General features: G+C 37.9%; 1 protein-coding gene across 1 annotated transcript in view; it reads left to right on the top strand.

The window, feature by feature from the left end:
• The window catches only part of ICA1L (islet cell autoantigen 1 like), a 34,414-nt gene that overhangs the window by 6,241 nt on the left and 5,517 nt on the right, over positions 1 to 22,656 (top strand). Inside the window, exons 3-11 of the mRNA XM_068968804.1 lie at positions 1,018 to 1,141; positions 2,302 to 2,500; positions 5,336 to 5,461; positions 6,840 to 6,938; positions 8,145 to 8,230; positions 10,089 to 10,132; positions 15,225 to 15,299; positions 19,837 to 20,091; positions 21,220 to 21,309. Coding sequence (XP_068824905.1) covers positions 1,018 to 1,141; positions 2,302 to 2,500; positions 5,336 to 5,461; positions 6,840 to 6,938; positions 8,145 to 8,230; positions 10,089 to 10,132; positions 15,225 to 15,299; positions 19,837 to 20,091; positions 21,220 to 21,309 — 1,098 coding nt within the window. The remainder of the gene's footprint in view (positions 1 to 1,017; positions 1,142 to 2,301; positions 2,501 to 5,335; positions 5,462 to 6,839; positions 6,939 to 8,144; positions 8,231 to 10,088; positions 10,133 to 15,224; positions 15,300 to 19,836; positions 20,092 to 21,219; positions 21,310 to 22,656) is intronic.

Below are 22,656 nucleotides of genomic sequence, written 5' to 3'. Positions count from 1 at the left end.
CAGCTAGCAAGTGAGAAGCCCGAGTTCCCCTGCTGCCTCAGAGGGACGCAAGGGACTTCCCTTTCAGTTTTTAACTTCAGTTTTCCCATCAGTAAACCAGAGTGGAATGAGGCAGGACACTTGTTATGTTTTTCACTTTAAGCTCACAGTCTCAGCACCTTATGGGCTCCCCTCACCTGTTGGTCTTATTATGATGAAAAGTCATCTTCCGCTGGATCAGTACTTCTAAAACTTTGTGGTGAAGGGTCATCGTTTTACTTTCAATCTGTTGTCAGCTGACACTTTTGAAAATACAATAAAAAATTTTTAGAAAAACAAAATTAAAGAAGACATGCACAAATATAAGCATACTTTTTGGTGATTAGAGTCAATAAATATAAGATAGTCAAACAGGTAAAAGTTTCTTAATGGGATCTTAGTGTGAGTATTTGTTACAAGCTGGTAGCAAATGGTTCACAGACCAGACCACTGGACTAGCCTGGCACTGGTCCACGGACCACACTTTGAGTAGTATTGCACTATGTGACAGCTTTTACGGTTTTAGCAACAAAATTGTGGACAACTGTGAATCTGTAATACTGAGCATAAACGATGAAGCCAGGATGGGAGACAAGAATAAGTTTAAATAGGAAACCAAATACTTTGTAAGTGCTTATGATCCTAATATGCATCTCTGCACACTTGAAAAAGTGTCATCTGTGGTTTTATCTTTCTGGAATTTTTTTTTTTCATTAAAGATCAGTCTCTCTCAAAGTGAGGTCTAGGGAGTCACTGATCAGAACCATCTGGAATTCTTGTTAGAAAAAAAAAAAAAAAAAGGCAGATCCTCAGACCTGTAAAATCAAAGTCTCTGGAAACAGAGCCCAGGAATTTACATTTTAAAAACAAGTCTCTCTCCTTCTGCCCCTAATTGTTAAGTATAGAGAATTACTGCTGTGAGAATGTTAGTTGTATATGTGTGTGTTTTAAACAAATGATGAAATGAAACAATGAACTATACTGTAATTTTTCCCCTAGTTATATCGGAGGAAGAAAACGAACTAGGGCTCTTTTTAAAGTTCCAAGCAGAACGGGATACAACGCAGGCTGGCAAAATGATGGATGCCACTGGCAAGGCACTCTGTTCTTCAGCCAAGCAAAGGTTTATCATGGTTTTGCATCATCCTTAACTTTATAGTCAGTATGACAGTTTTGATGTATGTTGCTAAATTTGAATATTTTAAGGTTTCTCTTGATTCCAGTGGAAGGTTAAAAGAGAAGAATTGTATATTGCAGTATATAACTGTTTTGATGCCTAACTCTTATTTTGTACTTAAATCATTACTTAAAATTTTATATTCATGGGTTGCTTAATTCCTGGAAATAGCCTTTAGGCCTGTATTTAAGTTTCTTAAGTGGTTTAGTGAAATAGAGGCACACAATGGCTAAAATTTAAGAATGTGTATATATATATATTTTTTCACTTTTTGGATACTGTACCATCTATGACTACATTGGAACATGTCTTTTTAAGTAGAGGAAATATTTTCTTCTTAATTATATACTTTACATTTATTATTTTATAACTTTTTAGCATAAAGATACTTGTTACAAAGACTCCCCTGCAATTACTGAATTCAGCCAACATATTTCCTTTTTCTAGAGAAAAATAAAAACAGGCTTTATCAGACCTGTAAATGGTATTGCATAACTTAAGTGGCTTTATGCTGAAACACCACATTATTGCAAAAGTCCATCTTTAAGGAGATAACTGAGGGACATGAAATACAAGTCCCTCCATTCACTAAGTCAGAGTCAGAAGCAGATAGAGAAACTGGGTTTGACTTATGTTTCTTAAACCTTTTTTTTTTTTCTTGTTCTCATCCTCAGATGCTATGGATTTTATCCTCATTAGCTCATCTAGCATTTTATCTACTTTTCTAACACCCAGATTTTCCTTCAGTTTTTCAGAGAACCCCAACTTTCTGCTTATGGGAACATGCTTTATAAATATAGTATCTCATTTACTCATGAAATTCTTTTCTAAATGGCAGATTGACTTGGCAGATTATTTATACATGGTAAACATCCAAAAATGTTGCAAAAATGATGTATTCCCTAAAAGAAGAAAAAGAAATATGAACATACCTTTTATTAACAATTCAAAGTTAGCTGTATGAGCCTTATTGCTTTCTAATTTTCTTAGGCATCTTAATAATTTCCTGTTTTTAGACTCATCTTGATAGCAAATTCTGCTTTATGGTGGTCTTTATTTTGCTTGTGGGATGTACATCCCTCTGATTTTTACCTCTCTGTCATTAGATTGGCCCTGTATACTCCCCTGTCTCGACTTCAGCAAGAAGTAGCAACATTCAGTCAAAGGGCGGTATCTGATACCTGGACGACAATTAATCGGATGGAGCGGGCTCGCACAGAATACAGAGGAGCCCTGCTGTGGATGAAAGACGTATCTCAAGAACTGGACCCAGACACCTTGAAACAAGTGGAAAAGTTCCGAAAAGTAGGAAAATGCATCCTTTTAATTTATTTTCTTGAACCTCTACAGAATAACTTAATCAAGAGCAAACGACTAGTTTTGGAAAATGTGTCATATTACAAATTCTTAAGTTGCTTAGAAGTCTCCAGTTGAAGTAAATATAAAAGGTTGTCATGCACTTTTTCTTCCCCCCACTATTTGGCATAGTAGATATAACTGCCTTTCAAATGTTGCTTACCCGGGCTTTTAGGAGTGGTTTGCAGGAGGAAAATCATTCATTAAGTAGGGAAAGTACTTACATAAAAACACATGTAAAGTGATTATTAATTATAAGTGAAGGTTATCAAGTTTTTCATTCTGCCACAATACATAAGTTTGACCACAAACTTTTAAGCAACTGTGAACATATCAGTTCAGTCAGTTCAGTCGCTCAGTCATTTCTGACTCTGCGACCCCATGGACTGCAGCACGCCAGGCTTCCCTGTCCGTCACCAACTCCCGGAGCCTACTCAAACTCATGTCCATCACGTCAGTGATGCTAACTAACCATCTCATCCTCTATCATCCCCTTCTCCTTCTGCCTTCAATCTTTCCCAGCATCAGGGTCTTTTCAGTGAGTCAGTTCTTCACATCAGGTGGCCAAAGTATTGGAGTTTCAGCTTCAGCATCAGTCCTTCCAATGAGTATTCAGGACTGACTTCCTTTAGGATGGATTGGTTGGATCTCCTTGCAGTCCAAGGGACTCTCAAGAGTCTTCTCCAACACCACAATTCAAAAGCATCAATTCTTCAGTGCTCAGCTTTCTTTATAGTCCAACTCTCACATCCATATGTGACTACTGGAAAAACCATAGCTTTGACTAGACAGGCTTTCATTGGTAAAGTAATGTCTCTGCTTTTTAATATGCTGTCTAGGTTGGTCATAACTTTTTTTCTTCCAAGGAGCAAGTGTCTTTTAATTTCATGGCTGCAGTCACCATCTGCAGTGATTTTGGAGCCCAAGAAAATAAAGTCTCTCACTATTTCCATTGTTTCCCCATCGATTTGCCATGAAGTGATGGGACTGGATGCCATGATCTTAGTTTTCTGAATGTTGAGTTTTCAGCCAACTTTTTTACTCTTCTCTTTGAATCAAGAGGCTCTTTAGTTGTTCTTTGCTTTCTGCCATAAGGGTGGTGTCATCTGCGTATCTGAGGCTCTTGATTATTTCTCCCAGCAATCTTGATTCCAGCTTGTGCTTCATCCAGCCTGGCATTTCACATGATGTACTCTGCATATTAGTTAAATAAGCTAAATAATCTACTTATTATAAATTGTATCCCCTGAATTTACCATACGTAAATAGTAAAATTCACTCACTCTGGGACTTCCCTGGTAGTCCAGGGGCTAAGTGTCCATGCCCTCAATGCAGGGGGCCTGGGTTCCATCCCCAGTCAGGGAAGTAGATCCCACATGTCCCAACTAAGAGTTTGCATGCTGCGTGCCTGAACTAAAAGATCACACATGTCTGAACTAAAGGATCACTCATGCCATGACTAAGACCTGCTGCAGCCAAATAAATTTTTTTTAATGTACTCCATTTTATAATATTTAAAGTAGCTGTAATAATTCATACTTATATTTAATATAGATGGAATCTTTCTACTAGCTGTTACAAGTGCTTTGCCTTATTGATTTCTCCAAGAGACATGGGCAGTAGGTGGACACATGGCCTCAGTCAACCTGTCATTCTATCCCCTTTATAATCCTTGACAGATACAATCCAAGGGAGTGCTTGCACAACACTGTGAGTGCACTGATGTCACTAAATTGTACAGTTTTAAAATGGTTAAGTGCATATTATGTGAATTTCACTTCAATTAAACAAACAAAAAGAATAGGATCCACACCTCCTGTCTAGACCCAAATAGCCCTGCACACTCCGTTCCCTGCGCCCTCTGCAGCCACCTCTCATACTTACTTCCTGTGCTTAAGGAAGGAATATGTTCTACCCCATTCCTCCCCTTTCTGCAGACACCTCCCCCATACCTAGAACCTGTCTTTCCTTTTCCCTGGGTCTAGCAGGCTCTCCTCAGTGTCCTAGCATGGTCCTCTCATCCTCTCATTGTCCTCCTGTCCCAGTTCAGACATCATGCATTGAGCTCACCAGTGGCTTTCTGACATCTTACCAAAAGTCATTTCTCAGTTCTGTTTCATGTATATGCTATCTTTGTGACTTGAGATCATCTTATATATTTATTTACTTCCTTTTTTTCCTGTGCCCCCTCACTCAGGGATGGTGGCGAAGACAGTGTTCACCACAGTATCCCCATTCCTTGAGCAGTGCCTGGCACATAGTAGATACCTTTTAAGTATTCGTTGAATGAATGAATGAGTACATTTAAAGTTGAATATTCACATGACTTACTGGCAAATGACTCACCTTGTGTGTAAGAAATATAAGCCTGTATTTAAGTTCATAAATACATCTGTATGATTCAGAACTATTATTAATGCTTTACAACACTTTAACTATGTCCCCTTTCCATTTATTCTACTACTGTTTCTTAGCTAAATATTATCTATCAGTAGTTTTGGATGTTTCTTTTTACTTGGAATCTGTTTTTTCTTCTTAGCTATATACTTTTTTTTCCTGTCTTTCGTCACATAGTTTCTCAGCATAAAGATACCTGGTGGAAAGAATCTCCCACACTTACCAAAAATAGCCAAAATCTTTTCAATGAATCATGAAATACTATTTCAGGGAAGGAGAATCTTCTTTGTTACAATTTCACGTGTCTTAAAACATGTATCATGAACTTGTGTGGTACATTTATTTCTATATTAGAAGTATTAATAAGTTACATTTTTGTGGTTGCAGGTACAGATCCAAGTAAGAAATAGCAAAACTTCTTTTGACAAGCTAAAGATGGATGTTTGTCAGAAAGTGGATTTACTTGGAGCTAGTCGCTGCAATATGCTGTCTCATTCACTCGCTACCTACCAGGTACCCACCTCCATGGTCAGCATGTCCTTGCAGTAAAAAGATGAGTGGTGAGAATCCTTTTTAAAAGTTGTCTAAAGGGTGCAAAAAAATTGTATAATTGATCAGATTCCTTTGATTTTGTTAAACTTGACTTACTAAGGTTATGACATTCAGAATCATAGAATACTAGACTGGAAAAGACCTTAGCAATTGCCTACTCCCATAGCTTCATGTTATGCCCTTTGATATCCTAGGAAGGAGAGACAGACAGACATTTAGGAGCTTGAGAGGGGTCAGGATTCAAGGCCTCTCAGCCTGGTTCATTCAGAGATGCTCCACTTTGAACTAGTTCTACACACAGTTTCATTTGAAGCAAAGATGCTATGACCCACAAGTTTAACACTTTTCTACCATTGGTGGATGAGGAAAGTGAAAATTAAATGAAACTTAAAGGAAATGGTAGTGTTGGGCTTAAAAACTTAGGTTTTCTAAGTCTTATGCTCAGGTCTGCCAAATCGCCATTCCATACCACTGTAACCTCAGAAGTCTCATTTGTGCTTACTTCATTCCAAGTCACACATAAATAGCATACAATGAGTAAGTTAGATATTAACAGGTAACAGTTACTGATTTTATCAGTCAGTGGCAAAATACAATAAACTCTTGCATAGGAGAATAATAATAAACTAAAGGAAATGGCATTCGATGCTGCTTTTAAGGAATCTACCTAGTTCAGTTCAATTCTGTGGAATTTAAGAATCAAGACAAGTGACGCTTGAAAATAAAAGTGCGTGGTCATCTGTGTAGCATGATGCCGGGAACACAGCGGCTGTTGGCCCAGCTCTCCTTTATTCTCCTCCCTCACCCCCTCACTTTGAACGGGAACCTTGAAGCAGCGAGGAAAATGTTCAATACTTGAGTTAGCTTGATAACACATTTTTTTTTTTGACAAGTCTTTCTTGAACCCTAAATGAAAGTCCAAATTTAATGGTACAAATTATTTTACTCCAATTAATAAAGGTTTATACATGCTTACCAACATAAAAGTTTACACATACACCTTGATGCAAATATGATTTTTGCTGCTTTGAGCATTTTCTTCTGGGCTCCTCGGAGGTGTGCTCACCGCCAGCGTCCTTCTGGCTGCAGTTCCTCCCGAGCTGCTCCGGTCAGGTGTCAGTGCTGTATACACACGGGCGCACATACACGCAGACACGGTGCCAGTCCTTGTGCAGAGTCACTCTTTACAGAGCTTTCGGGTTCCCCAGACCTGGACATTGATTTTAGGTCCTACTTCTTGTTATTTGACAACAACTATTTGTCTACGATAGTGAGGGAAAGCAGCACTGAAAGAAGGAGAGGAAGCAGGACTGTCGTGTCACCTTCTCTTTCTCTACAGAGAACGCTGCTTGGATTCTGGGAGAAAACAGCTCGAATGATGTCCCAGATTCATGGGACCTGTATGGGCCTTCATCCATACGACTTTGTAGCTTTCAAGGTACATTCCTTTCAGTGCTCTTTTCTTAGATATATGACACTTCATCTGGACGATAACGTTGAGACTGCTTTTTGCTAAGCCTAATTTCAAATTTACAAAACACAGGGAATCATTTCTCTATACTCTTTCAGCTAGTCGTTTTTATGAAGTTCCCAGATACCAAATGCTGCCAGCAGCTCTAAACAAATACATGGGCGCACTGCTGGTGGGTCAGGTATTAGTAGAGTGGGGGAGAGGGGAATAAAAGGAAAAGTGAAAAGAAAATTAAATGCAAAAAGGAAAGGTAATGGAAAGGGGAACAGGTGATGGAAAGTGGTCATGTGTTTTCAAAAATGACCACATTACCTACCTGACAATTTTAGGAGTTAAAGTCTCTTTGCTTTCCTTTTACACTTATGTCATAATCCATGTTACCATCATGCCAGTTTTGGTCATTATGTACGTGTGACTGCTGCTGAGGAGTACCAAATTAGGTCAGCTCTTTCCGTAACACCTACATGTAAAACGTACTCTTCCTGTCAGCGTTCTGTGTGTGTGGCTTATCCAGCAGAGATGCACTGTGTTAATCATTTCGCCCGTTCTAGTAGGCTACGTTTCAGTTCCTTTGAACTAATCTATCTGCTTTATTTTCAGTAGAACTTGAAAATGTTAACTTTGCCTAAGCTGGATGTGATGTTTGTGATGGGTTCATATCCTATAACCATGTGTTACTGGAGCTTGGTGTAGATTTTTAAGTCAGGTCCTGACATAGCATCTTCCAATCTAATAGGTTCGGAGTTTTGTTGTTGTTGTTGTTGTTGTGTGTGTGTTTCGGTCTTTTACTTTTCTATGTTAATGTTTTACTGGATAATATACTGTGTCTTTAGGCAACTTTCATATCCAATTTCAGCTCAGACTTGAAGTTGAAAATCTTTAGTTGTGTTTAGAGCATCACAGGGCTGGCTAGCAACACAGTGAGGTCTTCTGTGGTGTATCTTAGAGTGGTGGACCCCTGACTAGTCCACAGCGTGTGTCATGGCCACGGGCAGCCAGGATACAGAGGACGCAGGGCTCAGGTCACATTATATCAGCATACACCTCCCACTCTTGACTTCAGAACTCTTCCTGTTTTATATTGTTCTTTAGAATTTTTATTCTCACTTTTGTTTGCACAAAGAGAGAAAAAGATTCCTCTCACTTACTTAACACTAAATTTCTTATCCTTAGCAACTACAAGACATTCCAATGAAGCTTACTGAAGACCACAAGGAAAAACGAATAGAAGACAGTTCTCTCTCTGAAAACCTCAGTAGGTAAGCAGACAAAAGTTACAGATCGTGCTATGAAGTTCTGGATACCATTGTATTTGTTTCTTCTCTGGTTTACCAAATACTGAATACTTCTATGTCATTTTTCCAGTTAACGGTAGACATTTGCTCTGAAACAGCCCCTCGCCCCAGTTTTGGAATGGCAGGCAAAGTTGGTGATAGGAATATAGAACAGTTGGGTGATAACCCCAAGTTATTTAGTGTAGGAGTGTTTAGTGTAAGTATTTAGTGTAAGAGTCTGTCTCTAGTGAATCCCAGAAGGGACAGCTTGAAAAAGAAAGGTGTTGGTAGCTATGCTATGGAAGCTGGTGACAGTTTGTCCTCCAAGACAACACAGAGGGGACTGGGACTGGTTCCCTAGAAAGGGAGGCCCTTGCTGTGCTCATCCTTCATGTCGCCTGTTTCCCTTTAGTTACATGTTACCTTTGTTTTCCTTGCAGACCCACCACTTAATTGTCATTTTAACTAGATTGCACTGAGTATAATGATGATCCCCAAAATAGGCCCAAACAATGACAACACTATATTGTTGAGTGGAAAGGTGATCTGAAATATAGGCATTTCACCCTTTTCCCTAGGGGGATATCCAAACAATTTTTTTTTTTTACTACCTTGGATATACAAATGTTTTAGAATATAGATTAAGTAATCAAATATATAGATATAAATTAAATGTATTAACTTAGTTACATATATTGAGACTTTAAATTGTACATTGTTTATTAATTTAGTAACTATATTTGTTATCACATTTTATGGAAGTTTTATTCAAAATCTCCTTACACATCTTCAGCATTATGAAAGCTGCCTTTCACGTTAACTAACAGGTTCCAAAGTACCTCACCCTCTCTTCTGTCCAAAATGTTTAAAACACAATCTATGTATACTATCGTTGAAAATTTCATTCCATATCAAACTATCTATTTGTTCTGTAGGTTTATTTCTGTGGTATTTGCAAATAAATACTGTATTGCTTTTAAGTGTCTTTAAAGGCTTATTAAAGAAAAAACCCAGCACTAGAGTTGTGAGTTTATTCTGCAAGAATTATGAAAAATGGTTCTGTATCTCAGGACTTCGGGCGATGCAGTGGCTAAGACTCGGTGCTTCCATTGCAGGGTGCATGAGTTCCATCCCTGGTCTGGGAACTAAGATCCCACATGCCGCTTGGTACAGCGAGGAAAAACAAATATAAAACTTTCTTTATCTCATTTTTTAAAATTATTATACCAGATGGATGATAACACTTTCCATAATTAGTTTTGGTCAAGAATGTTTTAGCCAAATGTGCCTTATTTTGTAACCATCAATTTCTTGTTCAAAATAGAGTACTCCATTTTTTTTTTACAGTTCTTCATTCCCTGTAGTTCCCAAGTACTCTTTTTTTTAAAAAATCTCTTTCTTAAAATTTTTAATTTTTTAAATAGTAAATCTTTGTTGGTTATCTGTTTTAAATACAGCAGTGTGTACATGTCAAGAATTCTTGGCAAGAATTCTTGAGCAAAAGCCTTTTAATGCTTGAAAACTGAACTTCATACTGGATGGCTGTGGTGACAGATGTTCTCTGTGTGTAGTATTTCACACAGTGCTCACCATGCTGAACATGGTACCTGGTGCTTCAATCAATACTCAGTATATATGCATTTAAAGAATAAGAGGTGAAAGATTATTTTTAGTCTCTATAGCTCGAGAAAAGATTTGTCTCAGATTTTAGGAGCTCTACCAGACAACTGCCTCCTCAGTTAAAACAAAAAAAAACTTTTTTAAGCCACACAGAACTGTTTGTAGAGTATGAGTCCTCAGTGTATTTTAACCAAGATCTTTTCTTTTTTCTGTTTTACTTTAGGTTAGTTTTGTCAGATGAGGAAGTAAACTTGGGAAGTGAACCAGGTAAGATGGTAGATTCATTAAAATGTGAAATGCTCACATACAAACCTGAAAACAGCTTGTTGCAGCCTTTTCAGAGAGATTGTATTAATATCCATTTAATTAAAAAATGTTAAGTCGCTTTATGTCTCTCTACAAACACTTCTGAGTTCACATTTCCCCCCAGCTTTATTGAGTGGTAATTGACATGTAACACTGTAAGTTTAAGGTGTACAGTTTGGTGATTTGGTACTTGTATGTATTGCAAAATGATTTTCACCATTAGACTAGTTAACACATCCATCAGCTCACATAGTTACTATATTTAATTTGGGATGTGGTGCTGGCCGTACTGTCAGCTGGGCTTGGAGGCTCCCCAGGGTCACTTTTAGGGCAGCCTGGTCAGGTGGGCCAAGGACCACGCTCCTCTGTTGGGTGGGACTGCTCACCTGCTTCCCTGCCTGGGCAGGTGGTAGGATTTGCTCTGCAGCCGCCCAGGGTCTCAGTCCAGGCTTCCTGCTCAGGTGGAACTGGAGGCTGTGCTTGGCAACGAGTTAGCTTTCAGGCAATCATAATTAGAGTGTCCAGTATCTTCTTTAGGGAATTCTGGCCTTCTAAAAGAGAGTTGCTTTTAGTGTAGATGTTCATTTCACAGGGCAGTATGATTGTTTCAAAAATTATTCTCGTATTTAAATGTATGTTATTTTCAAATAAATATACGTTATATGTACAATCAACATATATATGAATTACTGTACCTTTGGAGCCAGAAAAATCTGGATTTGAATGCTAACATTTTTTAAAAAATGAGTCATTTATGCCTTTTTCATATTTCTCTTTAGAGAAATGACTCATACACTCCTACCTGGCAGGATGCTAGGTATATTTATAAACTATGTAGTACATAGTAGGTGTCCAATATTTTTTAAGCATACACATAAATACAGACCATACTGATGAAAGAAACTAAAAACTATAATAGTCATGAGCTCATATATCTAACATACCATCAAACATGTGTCCCAAATGTTATCTAATTGTGCATACATAATCCTGTATCCAATTAGAGAATATTTTTTTAACCAACATAAATGAAATATAATGGGCATTGTTGTAGTTTCAACATCCACTTATAGTATTATTTTATCTTTTAAAACCTGCTGTATCAGTAGTTATATCCCCTTTTTGCTGAAGTACAGTTGATGTAATATTGTATGTTATAGATACACAACAGAGAGATCACACTTTTTAAAGATTATGCTCCATTTATAGATTGTTGGCTACATTCCCTGTGTTATACTGTTATATAAACTGTTATATAATATGCTTCCAGCTTATTTTGTACATAACAGCTTGTATCTTTTAACCTCCTATCCCGAAGTTGCCCTTCCCTCCTCCTCCTCCCCACTGGTAACCACTAGTTTGTTTTCTGTATCTGCGAGTCTGTTTCCTTTTTGTTACATTCACTAGTCTATTCTGTTTTGTAGATTCCACATATAAATGATATGCAGCACTTGTTTTCCTCTGTCTGACTTATTTCAGTTGGTATAATACCATCCAAGTCTGTCCATGTTGCTATACATGGCAGAAATAAACTCAAAATGACTAAAGACCTAAATGTAAGGCTAGAAACCACGAAACTCCTAGACAACCTGTGTAGAACACTTGTTGACATAAATAGCAAAATTTTCTTTTGGATCTTTCTCCTGAATCAAAGGAGATAAAAGCAAAAATAAACAAATGGGACCTAAGTAAACTTAAAGGTTTTGCGCACACACAGCAAAGGAAACCATTGACAAAATCAAAAGACAGCCTGTGGAATGGGACAAAAATTGGCAAATGATATGACCTATGAGAAATTATTATCCAAAATATATAAACAGCTCATACAACTCAAGATCAAAAAGACAACCTGATTAAAAAATGGGCAGACGACCTGAACATACATCTTTCCAAAGACATACAGATGGCCAAGCGCAACATGAAAATACACTCAACACCATTAATCATCAGAGAAATGCAAATTAAAACTATGAGGGACTTCCCTGGTGATCCAGCGTCTAAGACTTTCTGCTCCCAATGCAGGGGGCTTGGTTTCACTATTGGGTCAGGGAACTATACCCCACATGCAACAACTAAAGATTCCACGTGCTGCAGTGAAGATTGACAGTCATGTGTGCACCAGCTAAGGCCTTGAAACAGCCAAATAACTGTTTAAAAATAAATACAACTACTATGAGATATCATCTCACACCTGTCAGAATGGCTGTCACCACAAAGACTACAAATAATAAATACCTGTGAAAATGTGTAGCAATGGGAACCTTCTTACACTGCCAGTGGGAATGTAAATTGGTGCAGGCACAATGAAAACCAGTATAGAGGTTTCTCAAAAACTAAAAATAAAATTACCATATGAGCAAGCAGTTCCACTCATGGGTATATATATCCGAAAAAAATCCCCAAAACAATAACTGGAAAAGATACATGAATCCCATTGTTCATAGCAATAAGTGTCCATCAACAGATGAAAATAGAGAAAGAATATGTGGTGTGCATATAGGAGTACTATTCAGTCATAAAAAAGAATGAAAATTTGCTATTTCCAGCAACACGGATGAACTAAGTGAAATAGGTCAGAGAAAGACGAATACTATATAATGTCTCTTATATGAGGACTCTAAAAACTAAAACAAACTATTGAACATAACAACAACAAAAAACCCAGAATTACTGATATAGAGAAAACTAGTAGTTACCATCAGGGACAAGGAGGGGAAGAGGGACAAAATAGGGCTAAGGGATTAAGAGATGCAAACAATTACGTATAAAATAAACTACAGGGAATATAGTCAGTATTTTATAATGATTATAAGTGGAGCATAAGCAAAAAATTGCGTATCACTATGTTGTACACTTGTTACTTATACTGAGGTATAATTGACATGTAACTATATTAGTTTCAGGTGTACAACATGATTTGCTATATGTATATATTACAAAATGATCACCACAATAAGTCTAGTTAATATCCATCCTCATACACAGTTACCATTTTTTTCTTGTGATGGAAACTTTTAAGATTTATTCTCTTAGCAGCTTTCAAATATGCAGGATTTGAAAGTATTACTAACTGTATAAGCTGGGTTTAGAAAAGGAAGAGGAACAAGAGACCAAATTTCCAGCATTCACTGGATCATAGAGAAAGCAAGGGGATTCCAGCAAAACACCTACATCTGCTCCATTGACTATGCAGAAGCCTTTGACTGTCTATATTAACAAACTGTGGAAAATGCTTAGAGAGATGGGAATACCAGACTACCTTCCCTGTCTCTGAGAAACCTGTATGCAGGTCAAGAAGCAAGAGTTGGAACCGGACGTGGAATAAAGGACTGGTTCAGAATTGGGAAAGGAGTACATCAAGGCTGTATATTGTCACCCTCCTTATTTAACTTACATGCAGAGTACATCATGCAAAATGCTGGGCTGGATGCAGCACAAGCTGGAATGAAGATTGCCAGGAGAAAGATCAACAACCTCAGATGATACCACTCTAATGGCATAAAGTGAAGAGGAACTAAAAAGCCTCTGGATGCGGGTGAAAGAGAAGAGTGAAAAAGGTGGCTTAAAATTCAGCATCAGAAAACTAAGATCATGGCATCCAGTCCCATCATTTCATGGCAAATAGAAGGGGAAAAAATGGAAGCAGTGACAGATTTTCTTTTCTTGGGCTCCAAAATCACTGCACACAGTGACTGCAGCCTTGAAATTAAAAGATGCTTGCTACTTGGGATGACAGCTGTGACAGACCTAGACAGCATATTAAAAAGCAAAGACATCCCTTTGCTGACAAAGATCCATATTGTTAAAGCTATCATTTTTCCAGTAGTCACATACAGATGTGAGAGTTGGACCATAAAGAAGGTAACCACCAAAGAATTGATGCTTTCTAACTGTGGTGCTGGAGGAGACTCTTGATTGAGAGTCCCTTGTATTGCAAGGAGATCAAACCAGTCAATCCTAAAGGAAATAAATCCTGAATATTCTTCGGAAGGACTGGTGCTGAAACTGAAGCTCCAATACTTTGGCCACCTGATGTGAAGAGCCAACTCATCAGAAAAGACCCTTGTGCTGGGTATGATTTTATGCAAAAGAAGAGGGTGGCAGAGGATGAGATGGTTATAAATAGCATCACTGACTCAATAGACATGAATCTGAGCAAACTTAGGGAGATAGTGAAGGACAGGGAAACCTGATCTGCAGCAGTCCTTGGAGTTGCAAAGAGTCTGACACTTGGGTATTGAACAGTAGTAACAAAGTACTAACTATAATCAACATTCTGTACATTACATCCCCATGACTTGTTTATTTTATAATTGATAGTTTGTACTTTTTAACTTCCTTCACTCATTGTGCCCCCACCTCAGCCTTTGGCAACCACCACTGTTCTCTAAATCTATGAGCTCAGGTATCGTTTGTTCTTTATATACCACGTATAAGTGAGATGGTACAGTATGTGTCTTTGTCTGACCCATTTCACTTAGCATAATGCCTTCACTATCCATCCATGTTGTCATAAATGTTAAGATTTTATTCTTTTTATGGCTGAATAATGTTCCATTGCATACATGAACTACATTTTCTTTTTTCACCCATTGATGGACACTTACTTTCTTTCAGTGTCTTGGCTATTGTAAATAATGCTGCAGTGAATGGGGGGTCATATATCCTTTTGAAATAGTGTTTTTGTTTTTATTTTTTGGATAAGTACTCAGAAGTGGCATTGTTGGATCATATGGTAGTTCTATTTTTTGTTTTTTTGAGGAACCTCCGTATTGTTTTCCATAGCCACTGTGCCAATTACATGGAATGTGAAAACTTTAAAGAGGGCATGGATATAACAGAGGACCTGAATATTTGTGGATATTATAAAATTATTTGTTATATTTATACATATGTAATTTTTATCTATAGATCTTTAAATTTTACATATATGGATTATAATCTGATTTCGTCAGCTGAACAGTTGGGTTTAAATTATTATAAACTACTATAGTAAATAAGCGTGCTAAATTTTTTCTTCTTCAACTTAATCTTTCATGTGCTTTTGTTTCAGCAACTGAAGATCATAAGGAAAAACATTCTCGAATAAAAGAATTTGTAGCACCTCAGTTTTCTGACTCTGAAAATGGTATATTATAATTTCACTATATACATAGATAATTTATTATTTAAAATTCTTTAGTTTTTATTTATATATTCATTTTCATAACATGAAAATCTGATAGGTCTTTACACAGGAATGCAGTCGTGCACTTTTACTTCATAGCATGTCATAGTGGAAAATTGTTTATTATGTATGTTTCGGCCCTGTGGGATGCATCTGTATCTGTGAGGACATGCAGACTATTGTTTATCTTACTGTCTCATGTATCTCTACCACCTATCAGTGTAGGCACTCAGTGAATACTACGCTGAACATTTCTTCCAAGCAATTATGTTGCATACGTTTTCTCCCAGTTTCTTATTTGTCTTGACTATTCTTATAGTTGTTTTTTGCCATGAAAAAATTTTAAACATTTTATATAGGTCAAATTTATTAATCTTTTGTTTTATTGGATCTGGATTTATGTCCTATGCAAAGCCCAGGTTGCTGCTGCTGCTGCTAAGTCGCTTCAGTCATGTCGGACTCTGTGCGACCCCACAGACAGCAGCCCATCAGGCTCCCCCGTCCCTGGGATTCTCCAGGCAAGAACACTGGAGTGGGGTGCCATTGTGAGGAGTTCATTTATGCTTTCTGCTGCTACTGCTACTGCTTTCTACTAGTATTTATATAGTTTTGTTTTTTTTTAAAGTTTAGATCTCCAATTCATTTGGAGTTTATTCACGTAAATGGTATTGGAACAATGGATTGAATGTTATATTTTTCCAAATGGCTATCCTTTATTTTTTTAAATGCCATCTTTGCCCCAGTAATTTGAGATTAACTTCCACTCTTACGCTAGATTTCTATATGTAATTGAGTCTATTTCTAGACTTCCTTTATAGCTTATAGATGTGTCAATGCACCATTGCCACATTTTTTATTTAAAGACTTATTGTCTAGCTCTGTAAGAAAGTTTCATTGATACTTTGTGATCACATTAAATCTGAAAACTGACAGGTTGATGATGTCAAACAAGGGGAATCTTTCTGTTAAAGTTTACTTGTATAGCTTTCATATATAGTCTTTTTATGTAGGTTTTGAACATTTCTAGTTAAGATCATCTCAATATTCTCTTTTATTGTGATTATAAATGACATTTTCTTTCCATTTCATCTTTAATTGGTTACTATTTTGTGTATGTAAGTGCTATTGATTTTTGCATATTAGTTTTGTATCCTGCTACCTTGCTAAATTTGTTTATACTTTGAGTTAGTTTTATGAGTGATTTTCTGGAACTTTCCAGTTAAACCATCATGTCTTCTACAAACACAGATAGTCTAGTTTTTTCTTTAACAACTCCTGTGACTGTAATTAATTTCTTTTTTAAAATTGAATTGGTTTCTACCTCCACAACAATGTGAAATAACAGCAAGCATTTCCTGATCTTGGTGTCAGTGCCTGTTTCTGAATTAAGATGCTAGCTTTTAGACTGAGGTATATATTTTATAATGTTAAGTATCCGCACATTACTGTTTTCTCAAGAGATTTTATTAGGAATGGTTGCATACCCACTCCTTGTTGAATTTTGCCAACAGCATTTTCAGCATCTATACCAGTGATTATTTGATGTTTGCTCTTAAATACATTAAGATGGTGAGCTATATTAATAGGATTCCAGTTATAAATCCAGCTTTGTCATCGTGCATTGTCTGTTGATATTTTATTTACTATGTTTATGTTGATATTAATTTCCCTGTGAAAATATCTCACCCTGTGATTTTCTTTAGTTTTCTTCTTTGTGGAAATTGATCAGTTTAACCTTTTTACCTGTCCTGGGACCAATTTTAGTAAGTTATATTGTTCTCAGAGATTATTCATTTTGCCTGGGTTTTCAGATTTATTTGCATAGAGTTGTACAAAGTCTCTTTTGATTTTTTTTTAACGGTTTTATTGGGATATAATTTAAATACCATAAGATTCACCCATTGTAAGTGTAAAATTCAGTGGCTTTTAGTGTATTTATAGAGCTGGGCAGCCATCGCAGTTGAGAATTAGAATATTTCTATTGCCCTCCAAATTCTCTCTTGCTTGTTTGCAATTATTCCCTGGCCCCCTCCCTGACTCTCACCAGACTAGAGCAAGTTTTCATCTTGGTGAACTGAGAAAGGGGGGGTGGAAAGGAATGGTTCTTAGTTCAAATACCATAGTCTTTCATTCTTTCTGAACTGTAATAGATTTTCTTGTGTAAATGTTTCTTCATTTGAAGTATGTCCTTGGAAAATTTCCAGAGATTTTAAAATAATTTTCACCAGTTACTTAAAAATTGATATGCAGGTCCCTAGACCTCATCATTCTGTCATGCCAGAAGCCTCTCTGATTTTTATTGATAAATGTAGTCATTTTTCTATTAATTATTATTTAAATACCCCATGATTATGATATGAAATGTCTTCTTTATCACTATTCTTCAGAAATTACATTCATCTTTCAACCAGGAGTTGTTTAAAAGAAGGTATTAAGAACGTGCAGGCAGAAGAGCCCTTTAGTTTCTGGTTTCATTAAAAAATGGTCTCATTTTTTTCCCTTAGTCAAACTTTATTCAAGGTACTAATTTAGTAAGTCTGTTTCATACATAAATATAGGAGTCACAAGACCAAATACAGTTGATACTTGAACTCAGTGAGGGTTCTGGGCCCCCATCCTCCGACAGTTGAAAGACCTGCCTATAATCAATTGTGGTTGTTGCTGAGTTGCTAAGTCATGTCTGACTCTTTTGTGACCCCATGGACTGTGGCCCGCCAGGCTCCACTGTCCATGAGATTTCCCAAGCAAGAATACTGGAGTGGGTTTCCATTCCCTTCTCCAAGAATTGTCTCATTTTATTTCATTATAATCAGAGCATGTTGTTTGTAATATTTCTATTTTAAGAAACTGATTTGTGTGTGTGCCTTAGTTACTAATTTCCATGAATTTTCAGTTTGTGCTTCAAAAGAAGGTATATTTTAATTAGGGTTTGTATATATTCAAAAACAACCACAGTAGAACCTCCCCGGCAGTCTAGTGGTTAAAACTTTGTATGCCCAGTGCAAGGGGTGCAGGTCTGATCCCTGGTTGGAGAACTAAGATCTCACATGCCTGGGGGAAAAAAAAAACTACTTGTTGATTATGTTGTTTAGATATTTTATGTCTTTACTTCTGTCCTCTTGGCCTGTTTTTTAACTTGGTATATTATAGTCTCCTATTATTAGCTTCTGTTTTTCCTCACGTTTCCTGTAGTTTCTGTCTCACACAGGTGTTTGCTTAGTTATTTTATACATAAGTATTTATAGCTATTAATTTCATTGTGAAATGTCATTTTGATCTTTCAGTTCAGTCACTCAGTCATGTCCAACTCTTTGAGACCCCATGGACTGCAGCACGCCAGGCTTCCCTATCCATCACCAACTCCCGGAGCTTGCTCAAACTCATATCCATCGAGTCGGTGATGCCACCCAACCATCTCATCCTCTTTTGTCCCCTTCTCCTTCTGCCTTCAGTTTTATCCAGCATCAGGGTCTTTTCAGTGAGTCAGTTCTTCACGTCAGGTGGCCAAACTATTGGAGCTTCAGCATCAGTCCTTCCAGTGAATATTCAGGACTGATATCCTTTACGATTGACTGGTTTGATCTCCTTGTAATCCGAGGTACTCTCAAGAGTCTTCTCCAGCACCACAGTTCAAAAGCATCAGTTCTTCACCGCTCAGCTTTCTTTATAGTCCAACTCTCATATCCATATGACTACTGGAAAAACAATAGCTTTGACTAGATGGACCTTTGTCAGCAAAGTAATATCTCTGCTTTTTAATATGCTGTCTAGGTTGGTCATAGCTTTTCTTCCAAGGAGTAAGCATCTTTTAATTGCCTGGCTGCAGTCACCATCTGCAGTGATTTTGGAGTCCAGGGAAATAAAGTCTGTCACTGTTTCCATTGTTTCCCCATCTATTTATCAGGAAGTGATGGGACCAGATGCCATGATCTTTGTTTTTTGAATGTTGAATTTTAAGTGAGCTTTTTCACTCTCCTCTTTCACTTTCATCAAGAGGCTGTTTAGTTCCTCTTCACTTTCTGCCATAAGGGTGGTGTCATCTACATATCTGAGGATATTGATATTTCTCCTGGCAGTCTTGATTCCAGCTTGTGCTCATTTTTCATGATGTACTCTGCATATAAGTTAAATAAGCAGGGTGACAATATACAGCCTTGACATACTCCCTCACCAATTTGGAACCAGTCTGTTGTTCCACATCTGGTTCTAACTATTGCTTCTTGACCTGCATACAGATTTCTCAGGAGGCAGGTAATGTGGTCTGATATTCCCATTTCTTTAAGAATTTTCCACAAATTTCTTTAAGAATTCTTTAAGAATTTAAGAATTTTGATATGTAGCCTACCTAATTAGAAATTATCTTCACATAAACTTCTAATCACTTTGTTAAAATTATGTTAATAAAATATGAGAATGAAACAGACTTGATTTGCCATATATCCTACTCTTATTTCCTTGAAAAGATAAAAGCCATTTTGTTTTTATGTTCACTCAACAGTTGCAAAAGATTTGCCAGTAGATTCATTGGAAGATGATTTTGAGAAGGAATTCTCGTTTCTGAACAGCCTCCTAAGTCCTGGTTGTTGGAGTGCTGGTGAATCTTCCCAGGAATGCCAGGCTGTCTTTGGAAGCCCCAAAGCCGGTCTCACATGCCAGGAGCCTTCTGGGGGCTCTGAGCCTCCTGCTCACTCCGCAGGATTCCTTCCTTCACAGCTCTTTGACCTTGGCCTTCATGCTGCTGGAGCTTTCAACAGTAAGTGTCTGTGCATCATTTGGACACCCCTGAATTGCTGTATATTTGTGAAGCAAAACTAGGTACATGTGGATGCTGAAATCAACAAGGACACTAAGTTAGCTTCAGTACTGCTGCTGCTGCTCCTAAGTCGCTTCAGTTGTGTCTGAGTCTGTGCAACCCCATAGACAGCAGCCCACCAGGCTCCACTGTCCCTGGGATTCTCCAGGCAAAAACACTGAAGTGGGTTGCCATTTCCTTCTCCAATGCATGAAAGTGAAAAGTGAAAGTGAAGTCGCTCAGTCGTGTCTGACTCTTCAGCGACCCCATGGACTGCAGCCTACCAGGCTCCTCCGTCCATGGGATTTTCCAGGCAAGAGTACTGGAGTGGGTTGCCACTGCCTTCTCCGTCATTACTGCTAGATAAAATCTTCAGTCATACCAGTCAACAAGAAAAACAACAGATATCACTGGAGTCTGTCAATAAGAGTGAAACAAAGGCTGTTTTCCTGCCACCTCCCATAAGCCCCATATTTTCTTCATTGACTCTCCCAGGTATCTTCCCTATGTAGAAAACTGTGTCTTGTTTAAAATTCTTGATCTGCTAAGTTATCCCTGCCTAGGGCAGGTGACACTGTTTCTTCCACCTAGCAAAACTTGATGCGTTCTCTTCCTGTGAGCTCAGAGATGACACAAGAAAAGGGAACAACTCCAGAGCTGGTTCCATGACAGCCTTCCGGGCAAGGTGATGGGAGTGCAGGGCTGTGTGGAAAGCTGGGAGCAGGAAAGGGCCACCTGCTTTGTTTACATGTCAGGGAGTCTCTCCACTCACCTGCTGTTCCACCATTCTGTGTCCAGCTCGACGCCTTAGGAATCATATTGTTCCCCACTTCCATAATGGTTCCTAAGTCCTATCAATTACCTTTCTAAGATGTGTCTCAAATATCCCACTGCTCTTCCATTTAGAACCTCATTAGGTTTCCTGGGTTACTGTGACTCCACCTAACAGGTCTCCCAAACCCTAATTATATTATGGAATATTACCCTGGTACAAAGATTGGAGGACTTTTATTAGATATTTTTCCCCTGTTTTTCTGTTGCTACTTCCCATTTGATTAACAATGTGTTATTCATTATTTCTCTCCCCAGGCTGGGCCTCCCATGGTGGATTAGAATTTCCTCTTTCACACATTGATAACCAGCCAGTGCCTTCACAGAGTCCAAAGAAATTAACAAAATGTAAGTTACTTATTTACATTATCTGCCATCATAATAAGTCAAATTCAAGTAAATTTAGAAAAGAATCATTTTATAGCCTTTGCCTCATATTGTCCAGAAAAGTATTTTGTTAATAATGAATTAAAATGAAAGCTGTCTTTGGCTGTCCCTCACTTGTGGAAAGTAATGACTAGACTTTGTGGGCTTGCCATGGTAAACTGTATCCTCTACTTCAGTCCTCTGTGTTTTGTGTTAAAGTTTATTGATAATGGATAATACCATTAGAATAGAACATGTTCTCTGTGCACAAGATGCCTGTTGACAGAGAATGCACTCGGGCTTGTAGCATAGGACCTGGTACATAGTAATTGCTAACGTATATTGAGTACTTACTGTATTTTGTCTGCAGAGCTGGTTCATGTTGTAATTACCATGTAGGATATACGTAGAAAATAGACCCATTCCCTGTCTTACAGGATCTTATACGTACTAATCCTAGCCACTGACGTTGACTTAGCTTTTTAACTGGACAGAATTTCAGACACACAGAAATATTTCATAAATGAAAATGGCACAAAGAACATCATGCAGATTTCCCTACTGTTAGCATTTTATCCCATTTGCTTTATACAGGCGTGTGTGTAATGCATGTGTTGTTTTTTCTGAACCACTTGTGGGTAAGTTACATGCACCATGACCCTTTCCTCCTAAACGCTGCAGCTTGTGTTTCCTGAGAACAGGTATATTCTCTTGCACAACCACAACATGGTTGTAATGTCAGGAAATGTTAACACACTGTTCTATAATCTACTAAGTATTCGTATCTTGTGTTTGAGTTGACCCAGTAATGTCCTTTATAGCACTGTCCTGAGTCTGCCTGGCAGGCCAGGGGGCGGGGGGAGTCTGTGGTCATGTGCTGTATTCAGTTGCCCTATTTCATTAGACTCTTTTAATCTGAAATGTTTCCACAACTTTTGACTTTTTTGGACATGGGCATCTTAGAAGAATATCGTCCCTCTGCTCCACTGTTGTTTTTAATAGAAGGCTCCTTATGCAGTTTGATTTGAGGTCTCCTTGTAATTAAATTTAGGTTGTTAGTTTTCCTGAATATCTAGTCAGATTGTCCTGACTGGAGTACACATAGGTGCTGTTCCTTTTCCGGCGTTTCACAGCTCAGAGCTGCCCCTCTCTGCCTTAGGGGTGTTACGTTGGCCACTCACCCAGGGTGTTGCCCAGCTTCTCTCCTATATGATCACTGTTTTGTTCTGTCCTCCCTGACAATTACTGAGCAGTCTGTGGGAAGACACTGTGAAACCTTGTGCACATCCTGCTCTTTTCTCTTTGTCAGAATTTCCACTTGGGTTTAGC

The sequence above is a fragment of the Capricornis sumatraensis genome, chromosome 3, assembly GCF_032405125.1.
Source record: "Capricornis sumatraensis isolate serow.1 chromosome 3, serow.2, whole genome shotgun sequence".
Lineage (NCBI taxonomy): Eukaryota > Metazoa > Chordata > Mammalia > Artiodactyla > Bovidae > Capricornis > Capricornis sumatraensis.
This window is presented reverse-complemented; position numbering and strand designations above follow the sequence as displayed.